The following is an 18387-nucleotide window of genomic DNA, read 5'->3' on the forward strand; positions in this document are numbered from 1 at the left end:
AAATGAAGTCCGTTTATTAAGAGCTTCGTTGGTCGTTGAGCTGCATCCTCGAACTCAAACTCAAACTCAAACTCAATCTTAATCTAAACACGGGAGAGGAGAAGAGGATGATCCGATGTATTGGGCCCCACGCGATTCTTGGAGGCCTACATTTTAAGACATGGGCCCACGCCCATGTTTGGTGCAAACACCAGACGTGGACACTCACCGACGGCGTCCTACGATCATGTGTCCGACCCAAAGCTGGTAGATGGGCCCTACCTTCCCCCTCCTGCACCCTGTCTGGGCCCCACTTTCTTCCTCTCCAATCTCCATGCATCTCTCTCTCTCTCTCTCTATCTGATTAATCTGTCTCAGGAGAGAGGTCTCCTCTGCTTCTTCTTCTGCACTCGTCTGAGCTCGCCATCTTCATTGGAAACCTAACCTGACCTTCATCAATCCCTTTCCTCCTCAGCTTCCGCCTCATCTCCTTCCTCTCTCCGGTGATGAAGTTCCCCGGATCGCATTTTCCTCCGAGGTTGTCTCCCGCCGCGCTCACCGCCCTCTCCTTCCTCCTCGTCCTGACGTTCGCTGTCTTCACCATCCGCCACCGCCCCCACCGGCCCCGGGACCCCTCCCGGTTCCACTCCCACTTCATCTCCTCCGCCAACAACGCCACCCTCTCCGCCTACCTGCGCTCCCTCACCCGCCACCCCCATCTCGCCGGGACCCCTCCCTCCCTCTCCACCGCCCGCCTCGTACTCTCCCACTTCCAGTCCCTCGGCCTCGAGACCCGTTCCGCCCGCTTCCGCTCCGTCCTCTCCTACCCTCTCCACTCCTCCCTCTCCTTGCACTTCCCCAACGGCTCCGCCTTCAGCCTCCCCCTGGCCGAGCCAGGGAGCTCGGGCGTCGTCTTGCCCTACCACGCGTACTCCCCCTCGGGTTCCGTCAGCTCCAAGACGGTGTTTGCTAACTACGGTCGCGAAGAGGACTACGAGGCTCTGATTAAGCTGGGCGTGGACGTGACTGGGTCCATCGTGGTGGTCAGGAAAGGGGGTGACCTTTCTCGGGGTGGGGTCGTTCGGGTGGCTGAGCGCGCAGGTGCGGCGGCAGTTCTCATTTACGCGGAGGAGGATAAGACAGTCAGGAGTGGGGTCGAGAGAGGGACGGTCATGAGCGGCGTGGGGGACCCGGTGAGCCCCGGCTGGGCTGTCGAGGCTGATAATGGCGGGGAGGTTCTGGGGTTAGAGGACACTGCAGTTTTAGCAAGGTTCCCGAGAATCCCGTCTTTGCCGCTGTCCCTGGAATGTGCTGAGATGATACTGCGTCAGCTCGGGGGAGCCTCTGTGCCGGCAGAGTGGAAGGGGTCCATAAGGTCTACTGTCCGGGGAGTGGGGGCCGGCCCTGTGGTATTGAATTTGACTTACCAGGTTTGTAGTCTTTCCTTATTGTTTTTGGTTCAGACGGGACAGATATGGTTGAATTTAGACATCTGGGGTTAGTGGTGTTCATTTGTTGTTCTTTCTATTGTCTCTTATGCCAATGTTTGAGTTGAATGTCTCAGTCATGGAGTTTCAGGAAGATTTTGGATTCACTGAGGATGTTTTCTACTGGCAAGTGGGACCTCTTATAAAACAGGACAGGGGTTGTCTTATACCCTGGATTGTTTCGAAGAAGTTGACTTTTATAGGATGGTTTGATGAAATGATAGGTGACTCAATTGATGGAAACTAGTCAATTTTTATACATTTGGAAACATTCAGTGGCTTTCCTTTGAAAGCGACTGGCTTTTAGTCAAATGGGTAACATTTCCATACATGACATGCGAAGTTATGACTGGAAATGGACTACTATGGATATGAATCAACCTCAGGCTCTTAACGGGAAATGCTATACGAGATGGCAGGAGATGGAGATCGTGGTAGTTGGGAACACCAACTTTATTAATAAAAGTTTGTCAACTTCCATGGACTTGGGGATTGGTTCCCTTGTACAAGTTCACGTTTTTCTTGCCATAGTTTCGACGTTCTAGATTATTACCCAAATGGAGTTGTCTTAGTATAAAGATTAATGATATTCGCCGATAGGCTCGATATTGTGATGTTAGTAAATTCCTAGTACCTAGCTAGATTCAATGGTCCACGAAAAAGAAGTAGAATAGCCAGGCAGAAAGATGCTAAGCTAGTATCCTATTATTTTCTTCGGCAAGTAGGTTATAATTTGTCTGGAGTTATGTGTCAATTGTTTTCTTAACTTCTTCTTGTAATTTTTTTATATGAATCATCTAAAGAATTTTTGGCCACTCCTCATAAGATTAAGGAATATTGGTTAACTATCAGATAAAACCTGGAGCCTTTTTTATGGCTTTATATTGTCGGCAGCTTAAATGGCTATGTTTCTTTCCATCAGGGGGAGAAGAAAATGGCGACCATCCAAAATATCTTTGCTGTCATTAGGGGATTAGAAGAGCCCGATCGCTATGTTCTACTAGGCAATCACCGAGATGCATGGACATATGGAGCTGTTGATCCAAACAGTGGAACAACTGCCCTTCTTGACATTGCTCACCGATATTCTCATATGGTGCGGAAGGGTTGGAGTCCTCGAAGGACTATAATTCTCTGTAGTTGGGATGCGGAGGAATTCGGAATGGTAATGGAAAATCTTTTATAGTTCAGTTATTTATTTCTGTAATCATCTCATGATTATTATTTCTGAGATTCTTTTGCTGTTGGCTTATTGTTGAAACATCTTCTGCTGAAGAATTAATTGAATTGTACTAAACCAGTTGCATAAATCAATTATATGGAGTGCTCGATCGGAGAAATTTTTTGTGAATGAATGTGTATTATTTCTTCTGAATTCTGATGGATTTTCTCATTGGTCCTCTGTTTTAGATAGGATCTACTGAATGGGTCGAGCAAAATCTTGTGAATCTGGGTTCGAAAGCTGTGGCTTACCTCAATGTAGATTGTGCAGTGCAAGGGCCTGGATTTTTTGCTGGGGCTACTCCTCAGCTTGATGATCTCCTCACTGAGGTCACAAAGAAGGTTTGAAAAAGTTAGCGCCAATATTCTATAAGTAGGACATCTGCTATTTCATCAAATATGGGATGATACAACAAGACTGATGACACTTTAATTTTCAGGTAAAGGATCCTGACTTCGCAGAAGCAACAGTATACGAAATGTGGACAAAGGCGAACAAGGCCATCAATGTAAGTCCTTTCTGGCCTTTTTTCAAGAGGTCATGAAATCTTCTTTTTTTTTTTGCTTGCAGATACTTATAATGGACCCCAACTTTTGGTTTACGTTTTAGCTTTATGGGCTGGTGTTTTGCACTCTCCATCATTGTACTCACCTTTGCTTTTCTACACTCTACAGTCTACACTGCTTTTTAGTTGCCGTAGTTCAGTTGGGCTTGCAATGTGATGTACGGATATGATAAAATTAATTAGGAGTTGGACCTCAGAGAAAGAAACTTAATCTTCTGATATTTGCCTATGGCCTTTCCACAAGATTATCCAACTTTAGCTTTAACAGATGCCGAACAACTGTCTTATCAGTGGTAATATTACAGCATGCGTGTATGTACTTCTCAGCTAAGATTTTGATTAGGCATATCCATCCTTTTATAGATACAAAGACTCAGTGGGGTGGATTCAGACTTTGCTCCATTTCTGCAGCACGCTGGGGTTCCTTCTATTGATATATATTATGGAAGAGGTATACTGCTGCTATTTTTGCTTTGTTATGTTTGATGTTTCAGAAAGTCAATAATAGGCTAAAAATTTTGTCCAAATCATATGCAGATTTTCCAGTCTATCATACTGCATATGACACATATGAATGGATGGCAAAACGTGGGGATCCTACATTTCAGCGGCATGTGGCTGGTAAGCTGTTCAAACTTTTGACGTGTTTGTTTTTCCCTATAAGAATGAGTAGATAGAATGAAGCATGCCCCTGTCTTTTATTGTCTCAGCCGCAGGAATATGGGGATTACTAGCTCTTCGCTTGGCTGATGATCTGGTCCTACCTTTCAATTACACCTCTTATGCTAACGAGTTACAGGTACATGCCTGTCTAGTGTGTTCATAGTTCTGCCATTTAACTTTTGGCTTATTAAAGTATGATTCACAAATATTCCTTGATTCATTAAGCATAAACTTTTCCTCAGTAGAGCTACACCAATATGGCGTTGATCATGGTAGCTCAAAAGGTGCATAATTATACTTGCATCGCTTTTTATGGCATAGTCTGCATGCTTTGAAGTCCAATATCCTAAATGGGGGTGCCAAGCTGGACAACGCAGCTGAGAAGACAAGCATGATTTCCTATTAATGGAAAAAAAGAAAAAGAAAAAGAAAGAGAAAGAGAAAGAAAATTAATGAATAGGAAGATAACTTTTATGTAGCAGCTTTAAGGTAAGTGACTCATAAAAAAAAAAAAAGCCTTAAGATAAATGAGAAAATTACTTCTTGCTAAAAGGGACAAGGGAAGATGAGGAGTGCTTGGTATTTATTGGAGATACCCTCAAATTTGACCAACAAACACATTCTTCCTGGTTTCTGGCAGGGTTACGTGGATGTGTTGAGTAACCTTTTAAGTGGAAGCATCTCTCTGTATCCTTTATTTTCGTCGGTTCAAGCGCTTCATTCTGTGGCCAAAGACGTGCAAACTGAAGCAAGGGTAATTCCATACCCAATTTATGTTGATTTACTACTTAGGTGGAGGTAGCTTCCTGCTTCAGAAATTCATGTTAAATCTATCTGAGGGGTCTTTTTTTACCTTCATTTTGCAGGATCTGAAGGAACAAGAAACGGAAAGGGAACTTCAAGCATTGAGGATGCGGGGATTGAATGATCGATTGATGCTTGCCGAGAGAGGCTTCTTAGATGCCGATGGTCTTCAAGGCAGGCGGTGGTTCAAGCACTTGGTGAGCTCGACTTGCAACGATCCTTTGCCTTTATAATTCAAATTTCTTGCATCTTTTGCAGACATGTACAAGTGCATAATGCTCTTTCTGAAGTCAGTGCCTGTAGTTTTTATTCTATCAAAATTCTCTGGTTCGGTGCAGGTCTATGGCCCGCATGGTGACTATAGGAGCAAGCTGGGTTTCTTCCCCGGTGTAGCAGATGCTATGATGTCGGCAGAATCAAGGGGTGCGAAGGAGAGGGGGAATGAAGAAGGGAATGCACTGATCCAGCATGAGATATGGAGGGCCTCCAGGGCCATTCAAAGGGCTGCCAATGCCCTTAGAGGAGATGTCTTCTCACAGTAATATATTCATAAGCTTTGACTATGACTACGCCATATGATGGTGATCGGAAAAGAAAGAGTCGCCGCAAATTCCTCCCACAGACAGCAGCACACTACAAAGGCACAAAAACTATGTGAGGGAGGAGATTTTGCCTTGTTGGTGTTGTACCTTGCAGTATCTGCACTGTAAATATATAACCAAAGTTGTATATTATTGTTCAATGTACTAGAACAGGAAAAAAAAAAGAAAAAAAAGAAAGAAAGGAAATAGAAGGGATTATGATTTTCTGCAGTAAACTGCCAATGATAAGCTTGAGAAATGAAATTTACTGCATAATGAAAGATCCAGCAAAACATAGAAAAATGAATTAAGCAAATAAACAATGAATATACTTAAATATATTCTTTTAAAAAAAGAGGGACAAAAAAAATGTAAGTAAATGCGTGCCAGGTAGGGGTTGAACCTTCGACTCTCTGCTTAGGAAACTGACGCTCTACTGAGCCACGGGTGCTTCTTGCTAGTGCCATATTCATAGTTAAAACTTACATGCAGGCGTTTCTTCCTAAGGTTTAGGCGGTTTATAATAGATATCAACAAGAATTAAATTGTGTTTGGTTTTAGAGTTGAATTGAGTTTTGATTTTAATTGGTTTGTAATGATTGTGTTGTTGAATTATGAGAAAATGTGTGAAAAAGTAATGAATAGTTGAGAGAAAGTAATAATTGTGTTGTTAAATTGTGAAAAAAATTATTAAATAGTTAAAGAGAATTTAATATTAAAAATTGAATTGAATAGTTAAAAAAATTGAAGAAAATAGGAAAAGTAATAATTGTTTTGTTGAATTGAATATAACTTGAGTTAAGTTGAGCAAAGTTGAAAATTTTTTTGAAACCAAACACACCCGCTGTCTACTCTTCGAGCAGTACTACAAAAATCGCTACTGAGCTTCCCCTTGTAATTGTACACGCTCCCCTAGCAATAACATATTTCGGTTCATGCATTTAATTTGTTCATATAATCTCACTAAAAAATAAATCAACTTCACTGTTTTTGAGCCAGCTGTTAATATTAGGTCCGCCTGTCCAGGACTCAATCTCGGTACCAGTCCATAACGATCAAAGTCGAGTTCCAAGCCTATTAATGAAGCAAATTCAATGAAGCAACAACTGATACCATAAAGGAGCGGTCATAAACTCGAGACAACCAATTTGAAAGATCGTTTGATGCAGCTGACATAACTGAATCTCGGGCAAGTGAAGGAAATTCTATGGAATTCATAACGGATCTAATGTTACTCGCATGACTTCGTACTGCCCCAGCTCAGGCCCAACCCAACATCTCCTTTAGGACAGGCGTCAATTGTGGTCAAAAGAGAGGAGTCGAGTCCAAGCTTGGGCCCATTTTCAGGCCATTCGCTCAATCAGGCCGCGCCCTCATGAGCAAACCATGGAACTATCAATAACAACTAACCCAGCGTGCAGCGGCCTCCAGTTTTGTGCATTCAGGATTATGATTTTTTATCGACACTGGTAAGTACTGCAAAAATGGCCGATTGATCAGTCCCCGGCACTAATCGACGACTTCATGTGCATAGATTTCAACATAAACTTCGAATGTGCTTTATATGAACAAAAATGTCAATGCTTCAACTAATAACAGAAGAAAACTTTACAAGATCTATCCCCGTTACACTTATATATGAGTAAAAAACTGAAAAAGTCGGAAGAAAAGTGCGGACGGAAAGAAAGAATCAAATGTCATATTCAACGGACTATATATGTCCCCCCTTCTCGTCCAAAAATTGTCTCTAGGTACTCTGTAAATGACAAAGAATCTCTATATGCAAACGGAACTAGCGCCGATATAAGAAAAGTAGAGGCTTTCGTTGAATGAACAAAGAAGAGCTCATATATGTATATATCTAAAATGCTCCAGGGCAGGCGAATAATCAGTAGGAACTCCACCATGGACCCGATCACCTATTCATCTTTCTTCCTCTCTCTCAGGCGCCTCAATGCAACAAATACCTTAAACCCTGCAGGACGTGTGTATCTTCTTTTGCTGAGATGCCCGAGTCATTCCTCTACACTTCAACCGCATTGTTCGATTTGGGGTTTTGAAAGGCATCATCTTTTGTTCAGTGAGGGCTTGAGTCAGAATCATCTGTTCTCCTTAGTTGTATATCCTAACGGGCTTCTCATAGGTGTGGCGGTTCTGCAAAGTCGGTTAAATGTATGGATAATTTGCATAAGAACCTCGTTCCTTCCTAATTCCCCGGGAGAAAACCAACACAGCATGTAATGATCATAGAAAGGAAAGAAGAGGAACTGGAATTAAGAAAAGAATGACTAGCAAATAAGAGTTATTATTCATCGATACTTCACCTGATTAACCGTATAAGACCTCTTCGGAGCATTGTCCGGATGCTCTAACCCAAGGTACTGCTCCCAACCTCCATAAACATCCCTTCTCTGTTCCAATGGTTACGTCAGATATTATATACAAGGAACTTAAACATAGTGGGAGTATATAAAAAGAGAGAGATGGGCGTTTGACCTGGAAACGTGTCGATAGGATTTCAGAATCATCAAGATACTCCGGGCGGCCCATGGACAGGAAAGCAAAATGCCACTATAAAAATGCTTTGGGGATTATATACTCGAAAAACAGCCACTTATCTATTTAGATTCACAAAGTGAAAGCTGGATGGTCTACAGAAGGTGATGAGATGAATAAATTTACCTTTGAGAACTCCTCATCTGAAACCTGCAACTTCTTTTGTATCCGCACTTTGACCTCACCTAAAGTCTCACCTTCATGTATCACCAAGAAAAAGGGATCGCCAAAGTTCTGAACTTGCTGAGAACAATGAAAGAAAGAACAATGGATTCGCACGTAAAATATCTGAATTCCGACTAAAGCAAGAGCTTTGAAAGTGGAATAAAACAGCCAAGAATACCGTCTGATTTTGGGCAGTTTCTTTCCTGAAGTGATAGACATGAATCAAGCGGTCACTGGGGCCAAGATTCTTCTCCTCTTCTGGGATCTGGTTCACATTTGAAGTAAACAAAGACACTAGCATTTAGAGGCAAAACTTGGAAATTTTGACCTCCGAGATGGAAAATGCATCTATGACAAGGGAAAGAAAGCTGCAAACAGCAGAAATCCACTCCAGGTAGAGCATAACTAAATGAAAGCATATAGAATTTCACATAAGATGCCAATCCTGTGTTACCTCCTCTGCCCGCAAAGTCCAATACTGATCATTTATGTTCTCAATCTTCTCACTGGGCGGAAAAATCTGAAGGACGGAACAGCAACATTACACAAAATGTTTTGCAGTAATGGATTAAGTAACTGTCAATGCAATGCCAACTTTATATAATAAGATAAAGAGATGATAGTCAACTTCTTACAATGAATAAGTTATTTAAACACACAGACGAGGAAAGCACAGTACCTTATAGATTTTATGGTAGAAAACTTCCAGCAGTCGAAGTTCAGCGTCTGGATGAGACAACTCTACCTGTTCAAAAGGTGCATTTTACAATACCAAAAAATTGAAAAGGGCAATTAAAGTAGATACAACTGCAGGATGTAGAAAAAGGTATCAGATCTTTAAAACTCAAGATATTGATAATTCATGAGAAATCCTATACTCCAATTGCAATTGTAGAACTTTATAATTGACTGCCTATGATGGATATGATTGGTAGAGTGCAACGACCATCTCTTTTAAATATCCAGAAAACCAAGCTCTTAGATGAGCAAAGAATATTTCCTAGATTAGATGAAACGGTCAACTCAAGGATCCACAAGAGGAGACCGGCTGCCAGGTTCACAGGGCAAGAAAAAGGCAAAACTGCTTCATACGTTCTTCCTATTTTTCATCCTCCCCCCTCCCTCAATGTAATGATCACCAGCTATATTCACAAGAAACGTTACCTTCTTTTTAAGTTCGTCAAGCACATCTCCCACGGTGCTCTGTTTGGGCAACCTAATATTGTGTATAACAACCTGGCATATATGCAAAGAGATTACTAAAGAGTATTAAGGTGAAGTACCAAAACTAAAATATACCCTGCGAAGGTAATTGCGAATTCAGACACACTTCATCCTTTGTTGCATGATGGAAGGCAACTTTCAAGTTCTTTAGACCTTGCAGTTCGGGAAGAGGTATGTCCAGGACTTCATAATATAAAATATCTGAAGTCTGTGAAAGAACAGAAAATGATAAGCCATTGGAAGCAAGTCATATTCAATTTCCAAACAAGATAACTCAGAGAAGATACTCAAATTTGAATGGAGAGTTACCTGGTTGTAGTGAACCAGCATGTCCACCAGATGCTCTACGCCGCGATACTTAATTGGCGTTGGCTTCGGTTGTTGAGAGTAGCAATTATGAGATGTCAGCCGAATTTTGGATGGATCATCTAAACCGACCTGTCGGGCCACTCTCTCCACCACCTCATCATAGTTGTGCAGTTTTGACCTTAAAAATAACAAATATGGTTGGTCAATTTCTTGTCTTACTACAGAGTCCAATCTGTGGAGCAACTGTTGGAGTAATACTTACAACTCTAGAACAAAATCATCCTCCTTTGGTCTTTCCAAAGATCGGAAGTGAACAATCTATCAAACACAGATTAAATAGATGTCAGCAAACAAACAGCAAAAAAGTTAGCAGAAAATGTAAAGGTATTGCTGTTGCAATACCACCTAAGTACCTTCTGATGGCAACTCAAAAAACACGGAAGAAAAGGGAAAAAGACAAATTGAGGCAAATAACATGTCCTAATACATCCCGACAGTCAAATATGATCAACGATTCAGACTCTTAGATAACAAAATCCCAGGATCCACAACACCTATGAATAATATACTTCAATCTTATCCTAAACATCTACTAGGGTGTTAAAATTCCTAAGATGGTACCTGACGATTATGCACGTATTCCAGAAATGAAGGAACATCAGGATATCTAGCTCCTCCACTTTCAACTGGAGCTTTCTGGAAGCAAATGATATCTCCATCCTCAATCTGCAACAAAGATAGAGAGGTTAATGAATAGATTTCATAACTAAAGTGCTCCCCACTAAAGTACCTACCTGACTCATTCTGAACGAAGTCCTCTTGTCAAGATGCTCACACATGACACCTGGCTCAAATTTTATCTCCTGAGAGACAACACAATAAAGAATCACATATTCAGGATATGCAAAGGTCTAGGGTGATATCTTTCCATTTAGAATTGTAGACATGATAAAGGCCCAAGTGCAACTGATAAAAAAATATGAATTTCTTGGTTTTCACTATAACTTCTATACAAAGTTCCAAGGTTGCCATGCCCGTTATCAAGTTTCAAACTATAACAGGTCATCAATATGTACGCATTGACAAAAAATTGCAAGGTTGGACTCAATTTCAAGATGACTTTGCTGAACAACAAGCATTCGACCCTCATGATTGTGTCGTAAATGGAAGGAGACAAACCTCATACAATTCGATTTCTTCATCAGGATCAAAGCCAGCCATCTCATTTAGTTTGGATATAATTTCAATCGGTTTGCCATAACTCTTCACAAAAAGCCTCCCCAAATATCTGTATGTAACCACTTCCATGTCCATGAAAAGGGAAGGGGGGGAAAAAAGATAACTGTGAAGAAGATATACTCACTTACCGCAACTCTCTTTTCTCAGGGTTATAAAGCTTAAAAAACAGCAAGATATCTTCTTTAGTCTTCTCAGGTGGAGATGCAGGACATAAATCCTGCGACACAAACATAAACATGCCAAGCCATACATAAGGCAAATATGATGACACTGAACCTACTAGGAAAGGTCATCCTAGAATCAAGACGCAAACAACTCACTGCTCCAAGCTCAACTTCCAAGAACAACTTTAGTTCAGCATTATATGACTTGTTTGAGACTTCCCTCAGTTGTCCAACCTACGATGAGACTCTGTGTCAGAAATTGAAGCAAATCCACTTATAGGCCTATCCATTAGAATATTTTTATGGGAAAAATGAGATGTAAAGTAAGATAATACTGATACAATTCCCCTAGCGAGATGAAAAAGTCAAATGTTATTACAGGCTGTGCTTCCTCCTGGGATGTCAATGGTCGATTTGGACGGTAAGTGTGGTTTTGCCGCTTTGCCCATATCCAAAACCGCTGATACTCCACTGGTATGCCAAACTCTTTGGCTACTTCCTCCTGCAAATCACCAAGCAGTTATATTATGAATCTCACAGTTAAATTGCTACCGAAACAAATTATTAGAAGAAACTGAATTACACTCAACCCACAAACTTATACAGACGTGACATAAGCTACAATATAGATGATCGAATTTACCAAATCACAAAAATGGGCAGACATTTGCAGCAGTTGTCATGTACACTCACATGTGTCATAGGTGTTTGATTATTCTATTCACAACAACGAGCAAGACACAAGCATTAAATCACCAAGGAGATTCACAAAATACAAATGCACTAAATAATTGGAAATATTTACTTCCAGATTAAGGCAGTAAGAAGAAAACATTTTACTGGGGGAGTAGTAATACTCAGCACACACAATCCATAGAGCTTCTCTTATAAGAAGATCTGCAGCAATTGGTAGGTGACCTTGAAATAGCATGAGTGGTGACAAATGCGATCATACCATTCAAAAACAGCCAAAAGTGGCAATGAAACCATTGGAACTTAAAAGAAAATAAAAAATGAAAAAAAATAACGCAATTGACAAATAGATGCAAGCAGTACCTTGAAAGCAGTAAATGGCAACTGCTTTTGTACACGAAAACTGCGAACTTTGTCATGATCCACAAGATCAAAATAAATTTCTCGTCCAATCTGCTCAGCGAGGTCCTCCTCTCTTGCAACCTAGACCATCAATTGGGTATGTCAGTCATCTCTAGGGAAGGCCTTTTTTTTCTTTTTTGACGCGCGCAGGAAAACTATGACAAGTTCAAACCTTTATCATAGTATAAAGATGGGCCTGTGCTTTGTATCTTCTCTTATCTTCCTTCTCTTCTTGTTCCTTCTTTAATCTTATCTGGAATAAGAAGCAACTGTTAGTTCAGAATTGGAAAGAAAAGAAAAGGAAATAACAGGTTATATAAACACAAGAAATATGTGCCTGCACGAGCATTTACCCTGAGATGTTCTGCAATGTCCTTCTCATCGACATTGCATATTATTTTGTCTTTATCGCTTTCCCTTATGTAGACAAGCATGTAAGCATTTGAATACTTGGTAAATTTGAAGGGAGTATTATTGAAACCAGGATTGGTCTGTGGTAACTGTTAAACATAACAGAGGAAAGCAGTCAGTTCAGAATTCAAGGTACAAATAATTTTTTTTCAGTTTTTAGAAAAATAGTACCTCCTCCTCTCCACCATACTGTTCTTCTAAGGCCCTTTTTATATCTTCTTTTGTCACCCGCTCATCATCAAATTTAAACCTGAAACTTAGAGAATCTTTAAATAGCTATATAATGGTGGAGTTGCAAGCAAAGCTCCTAAGCAACAACAGAAGATAGCCATAGACAAACATTAACCATTTCAAATATAATTGAGCATTCTATCCATGACAACAATAATAAACATGACAATCCAGAAGTTATGAAACTAACGTTTTCTGCCAGCCCTTTCAAATACTTTACCTTTCTGCATCCTAAAGTATCAATTTCTACATATTATAGAACAGCGTATGCATCTAACCAGTATCTAAGCATGTAGAACCAGTCAGGCAACTCTAAAATAAGATTTAGTTTATAGGATCATATGAGGTGCAGCAGACGCAAGAAATTGTATTGGAGAAACCGGGAATACTTATGCACATAAATAAAACTACTATCTAAGGTCCAGCAATACGCACCACTGATCAGATAGAGTTGGCCTGATGAAGGCATAATAATGTCCACCATGGACCCCACCACTATGAACCAAGACGCTGAAAAGACAAAGCCATGAACAAATGAGTAAGCAACCGATGATACAAAAAAAATTGGATGCACGCGAAAAAAGTATGGCACATAGACAGAATTTAATAGTCACATCGACAACTGGAACATGGAACCGTGCCTTTCTTCCTATTCTGCCTTTTCCGTTTATCCTTCATTTCTTTTCGCAATAGAGTGGAGAAGCGGGGATAGGTGGATCGGATATTTCATCAGAATTGCAGATAAAAAAGAAATTCTAAATGAGAGTAGCCCACTCTACTTCAGCAATCAATTACTAGCAAACTAATGCCTGGTGTCATTTACAGCTTAAACTAAATAGTCAGATAACAATGTCCAGAAAAAAGTTAGCAAGAAGAGAAATAATCAATACAAAATGATGTTTCAGGAAAGCAGCAATCAAGTCACATGTGGCCAGTCCAGAAAGGAAGCCAAAATAGGTATGACTCTAATTTCACAAAGTGCAATACACATGCAGTGTTATGACATGATAATACCTATGAAGTGTGTAAAGGTTTCGGACACTCCGATCTGCGTCAGGTGACAAATATTTGCCATTCTCTCTGTCCAAGTCAAGTTGAAGAGGAAACTCATAGCGATCATTTATCTGAAGCAAACAGAAATGTGTTAACACTAAAAAACATGCATATATAATTAGAAATATGGGAACACCTTACTATTTGAAAAAGGAAACAAGACCCAGCTTGATCACAGGGAAAAAAAATGAAGTGGTGAGAGTAATGCCATGACGAAAAAGAAACAATTTTATCTTGCTAGTGTAGTAACTCTTCGTGCATACTATCTGATCAGAGATCCCAAAATTACAAAGAGAAACACTAGATGGGTTAGTCAAAAAAGAATGACATAGGCTTATGCAGAGATCCTAAACCAACCTTCACCATTGTGTCCCGCATGAAGTCATACTCAAACCGCTTTAGTTGTAGTTGAAGGACTGGGGGAAAGTCAATAAACAAGACACCCTTCTTTGCATCCTGAGGATAATAGAATTTTCAGCACGAGCACTTCATGTACTAGGGAAAAATCATTATTGGACGAGTCACCAACCCATTAATTGTCACTTACCTGCAAACCATGTTCCTCAGCGTGGTACTTATTGTCACCCTCAAGACGTTCCACTTCAACATACTTGTCAAATGAAGCATAGACATCCCGACACCCTTTTACGTCAAGCTGGAGATCTGATGAAAAACATTAATTCTTGACACTTGCATTTATTTTTAAGAGATCAAAATCATGCAATGTCAACAATGAAAGCTTAAATTTCCGATATAACGGCTAGAAGAATTACCATAAAATGATTCCTTTCTAGTTGATTTGTAGTCCACATTAATGCATTCAATGTAGTTCATATGGTGACCCTCAAACAATTGTTGTATTGTCCCCTCTACTACAGTTCCCTGAACCATCAAAACAGCAATCAACCAGGATGTATAGCAAAGTACGAAGACTTAACAATGGAGGTTGACCAAACTCCTCTTATACCTTCATTTTGTCCTCAAGCTTTTCACACAATACTCTGTTGAGTTCTTGGACATCGTGTTGCATGAAAGAATCATAAGTGTCCCATCCAAAAGATTTGGTTAATTGTTTCGTTGCAACACTGCTATCATTGTATTGAAGCTTGTAGAATAAACTCTGTAAAGCCAGAGGGATGCTCGCAGTAGGCAAATCATTCTCTGTGGTTGGCATATGGTACACAGCCTGAAACATATCAAATATATGACTTACTTGAGGTTCATAATGATTTAGATACCAACTATGGAGAAACAAGTTTAAGGAGCAGCCGTTACCTTTCTAAAGTAAGGGATGTGGAATAAAGTTTGTAGAAGAGAGTTCATATAGCAAGTTGCGCCTTGGTTCTTAAGTCCAACATAGCCAGTCTCCTTTTTGGAATCATACGACCAATAATCCAATACCTTACGAACGGCAACCTCAGCTTCTACCACAACTGTATCATTTACCATATAACCTCTCGTAGGGTCATAGAGATCACTGAGAGACATGAAAGACGTGAAACCCCAATCACTCTCTCTTGCATTGAACTGATGCTGTGTCTCTGCAAAGGCATGGATAATGAGATTTTTGACATAGACGTTTTCATCATAAATTATTTCTTGAACTAATGAAAAGAAAATTTGGGTGCAGAATGAGTAACAATATTTTGGATCGTAAACTTTCTAAAATGATATAATCAGTAGACCAACGCAACCATACAACACTATTCTAACTTCAGGGGCTAACCATGCAAACAAAGAAAAGCCTAAAGTGACACCTAGCCATTAACTTCCCCTTGTTGAAAGGTTTAGGGCTTTAGCAACCTTAGGCAAATAACTTCACCAAATACATGCTTCCAGCAAAAAGTTTACAGCCAAACACCTCAATTGGTTGTTCCAGAGTGTTGGGGCTGAAGTATCTACTTAAGGAATGAGAATTAAGAAAATCTCTCCAACATCCAAGTGGGGAGAGCATTCTATTATTTCCTGTTGATTTTTCTCCTTATTAGTGATTATTGTGGATTTTCGGCGTCAGCATAAGTAATTGAGCAAAAAAGATATCTACCACTCAAATTCTCTCCAGCTAGATGCATTTACTCGAAGTACACGAAGTAAATAAGGCGGAATCACAAATAAGTAAAGATGACAGATGCTTAAAAAAAATCAATAAAATGATTCAACTATGAAATACCTTTTCTCAAAGTATATTTGCTATGGATCTGGTTGACCACAGCCAAACTGAATAGCGCATATCTGCTCCACCCATAGGGTAATGCCGCTGAATCAGCCACATCTAGATACATGGACAAGTGATCCACATTATTTCCCTTGGGGAAAATAAGTATCCGCCTGTCCAAAACAGATAAATTACTTTCCAAAACCAATCAACACGGAATACACAAAGCAGCCATAAACTGCAATCGAGCACCACTCAAAAGGAAATGTATTTACCACTTGTAACTGCCAACGGCAAAAACATCCGAGTAATGCTTCCGGGTGTTCAACCTAGAGAAGTTCTCGATGGTCCAAGTGAACTTCATGGATGGAGGATCCTCCACCGTCTGATTCTCCGCCGTGCTACCAGGATCGACTTGCGCCACAACTGATCAACCGAGATTACCGTCATTCATATATGTCTTGGCACTCAGAAAACTACATAAATCAACGACACTGACCCTGCCCTACTTGAAGCAGACTAATTATACTGGAAAAAAGAAATGCAAAAGGAAAGACTGCAGCAAGTGAATTGCAGCGGAGCAGGAAAAGGCCACCTTCCATTGGCTGAGGGCCTTCGACGACCAAATCCGAATGTGGGACCAGCATCTCCTCGTCCTCCTGCTGCAGGAACCATAGCAATACAACACAATCAAAACCGAGACCCAATACACCCGATCAAAAACCCTAGAGAAACAGCTCACTGGACAAACGAACTGTCCAAACTGAACTCAATTCAGAGCCCCCAGGCGGAACATGAACGGCGACGAATCACAATTCCGACAGGGTACATGGTGGAAGCGCCAGCGCCACTGGCGGCAGCGGCACCGCCACGCAGCAATTGAGAGCAGTCAACTATGATGCATTCAGTGAATGGGACGGATAGGGGAGGCGGCGGCAATTACTTCCAATGGCGGAGGAGTCATCATAGTCATGGATTCAGCAACTGGATCAGCAAGCGAGAGAGAGAGCGAGGGCGCTAGAGAGAGAATATACAGACAGCAAGTACCTTCAATGGCGATTCGAGCCCTTGCATATATGCCGTAGTGTGTCCCTCCGAGAGCAGTCGGGTCGGACGGAGCTTGCTCGGTGTCAGGACATGGAGGGGATTTCGAAAAAACTCAGGGGTATAAAGGGAAAAGGAGGCCAGGGCGACACCCAATCGTGCGCGACCACGTGAGTCTGGGGGTGCACAATAAATGTGACGTGGCGACAGCGCTTTAAGTCACGTGCGGGGGAGGATGCCCGGCGGCGGTCGAAGTGAATCCTCGGACTGGTCGGATTCTCTTTTTCCGCTCTATTCCAAATAGTTGTTAGTATTGGAAACCTCTTTTAAATAAACTAGAAGAACGGAGTTGTTAGTATCAGAAACCTCTTTAAAAACTGGATTTTAAGGGTATTTTAAAAAAGATAAAATTTTTATTAAATGACAAGAAACTTATTATTTAATTTAAGTCGTGTAGTATTCAAAATAATAAGTTTTCTATAGAATAACAAGTTTTTTGTTATTTAACATGCATTTAATTGTATTAAAAACAACAAGTTTCTTATTAAATAATAATGTTCTTGCTATTGAACAAGTTTCTTATTATTTCATTATCAACAATTATCCAACAGATTGTAACGTGACAATCTTCAATCGTGCTGTGAAAAATCCTCCTTTCAAGGAGCATTTGAACCGAAGTTAATTACCTAGAAGAATGCCATTGCTTTGTAGAGAAACTGATAAATAAATCTTTTAACTAATTCAGTGGAAAACAGTATTATAAATTTATGGGTTTTTTAGAGAATTAGCTCATTTAAATGTTTCCTTTTTAGTTTAATGTATTCGATAGACTCGTTTAACTTCATCTTTTACCTCATTTAATTTTGTATATATTTGATTCATTTTTTCATGAATTGTCGAAAACAAAAGGAAATTCATCTTTAGTTATGGGTGAATCAATATTGATGCGTTCAAACACTAGTACACGGAAGCGCATACCATGATTTTTTAAAGAAAAACTTTATATATAGAGAGTTCAATATCAATTACATAATTAAATATACGAATCCTCGATTAAATTCGATTTTACAACCCGTGTGCATGATACTATTTAAAAATTTTTTTTGGTTGATGCATATTAATTTTCCAACTATTTACATAATTCAATAAAAGATATATCCTGATAAATATAAACATCGTCTCTCAACTACATATATTATTATATTCATAGATAAAAATGATGTAATTAAATAGAAGACATGTTTACATAAGCATCTCTCCACCATATATTATATACTCATGAATTTATAAATGGAGTCACGTATATGAGTATATATCGACCATATATTATTAATAGTATAGATATAGCATATTGAAACAATCATCATTACTATAAACTAATTCTCTTGTTGGTACGGACACATATCAAATTATTAGTTTTTGGTTCTTTTATTTTTATTT

The 18387-nt window shown here is 40.0% G+C and overlaps 2 protein-coding genes across 2 annotated transcripts; one reads left to right on the forward strand and one right to left on the reverse strand.

Moving 5' to 3' along the window:
- Positions 1 to 82: 82 nt before the first annotated feature.
- LOC116198114 (probable glutamate carboxypeptidase AMP1) lies at positions 83 to 5537 on the forward strand. Its single transcript, XM_031528458.1, has 10 exons — positions 83 to 1409; positions 2389 to 2631; positions 2877 to 3029; positions 3128 to 3196; positions 3617 to 3704; positions 3791 to 3874; positions 3964 to 4052; positions 4557 to 4670; positions 4783 to 4917; positions 5059 to 5537. Exons 1-10 carry the CDS (start codon positions 486 to 488, stop codon positions 5260 to 5262), a joined length of 2103 nt encoding a protein of 700 aa, XP_031384318.1. The 5' UTR covers positions 83 to 485; the 3' UTR covers positions 5263 to 5537.
- Positions 5538 to 6860: 1323 nt separating this feature from the next.
- LOC116196205 (ubiquitin carboxyl-terminal hydrolase 12) lies at positions 6861 to 17001 on the reverse strand. Its single transcript, XM_031525819.1, has 32 exons — positions 16847 to 17001; positions 16499 to 16565; positions 16179 to 16329; positions 15919 to 16076; positions 15024 to 15289; positions 14716 to 14934; positions 14522 to 14630; positions 14296 to 14411; positions 14106 to 14204; positions 13710 to 13819; positions 13131 to 13205; positions 12636 to 12714; positions 12407 to 12553; positions 12226 to 12306; positions 12015 to 12134; positions 11338 to 11460; positions 11115 to 11192; positions 10923 to 11011; positions 10735 to 10843; positions 10350 to 10418; positions 10177 to 10281; positions 9818 to 9873; positions 9556 to 9733; positions 9353 to 9454; positions 9187 to 9258; positions 8702 to 8767; positions 8477 to 8542; positions 8201 to 8287; positions 7984 to 8100; positions 7798 to 7872; positions 7626 to 7712; positions 6861 to 7455 (listed from the first exon to the last, which is right to left on the reverse strand). Exons 1-32 carry the CDS (start codon positions 16874 to 16876, stop codon positions 7414 to 7416), a joined length of 3348 nt encoding a protein of 1115 aa, XP_031381679.1. The 5' UTR covers positions 16877 to 17001; the 3' UTR covers positions 6861 to 7413.
- Positions 17002 to 18387: the final 1386 nt, after the last annotated feature.

Source organism: Punica granatum, chromosome 2 (genome assembly GCF_007655135.1).
Source record: "Punica granatum isolate Tunisia-2019 chromosome 2, ASM765513v2, whole genome shotgun sequence".
Lineage (NCBI taxonomy): Eukaryota > Viridiplantae > Streptophyta > Magnoliopsida > Myrtales > Lythraceae > Punica > Punica granatum.

Bases quoted from the DNA above. Each gene is read 5' to 3' on its own strand.
- LOC116196205 (XM_031525819.1), bottom strand. From the start codon at position 16,876: ATGACTATGATGACTCCTCCGCCATTGGAA. The intron at 14,412-14,521 runs GTAATTCTTCTA...GTTTTTCATCAG, and splicing joins TAGAAAGGAATCATTTTATG to ATCTCCAGCTTGACGTAAAA. The intron at 12,715-13,130 runs GTGCGTATTGCT...TCTAAGTTTCAG, and splicing joins CCAACTCTATCTGATCAGTG to GTTTAAATTTGATGATGAGC.
- LOC116198114 (XM_031528458.1), top strand. From the start codon at position 486: ATGAAGTTCCCCGGATCGCATTTTCCTCCGAGGTTGTCTCCCGCCGCG. The intron at 1,410-2,388 runs GTTTGTAGTCTT...TCTTTCCATCAG, and splicing joins TATTGAATTTGACTTACCAG to GGGGAGAAGAAAATGGCGAC. The intron at 3,875-3,963 runs GTAAGCTGTTCA...TTATTGTCTCAG, and splicing joins ATTTCAGCGGCATGTGGCTG to CCGCAGGAATATGGGGATTA.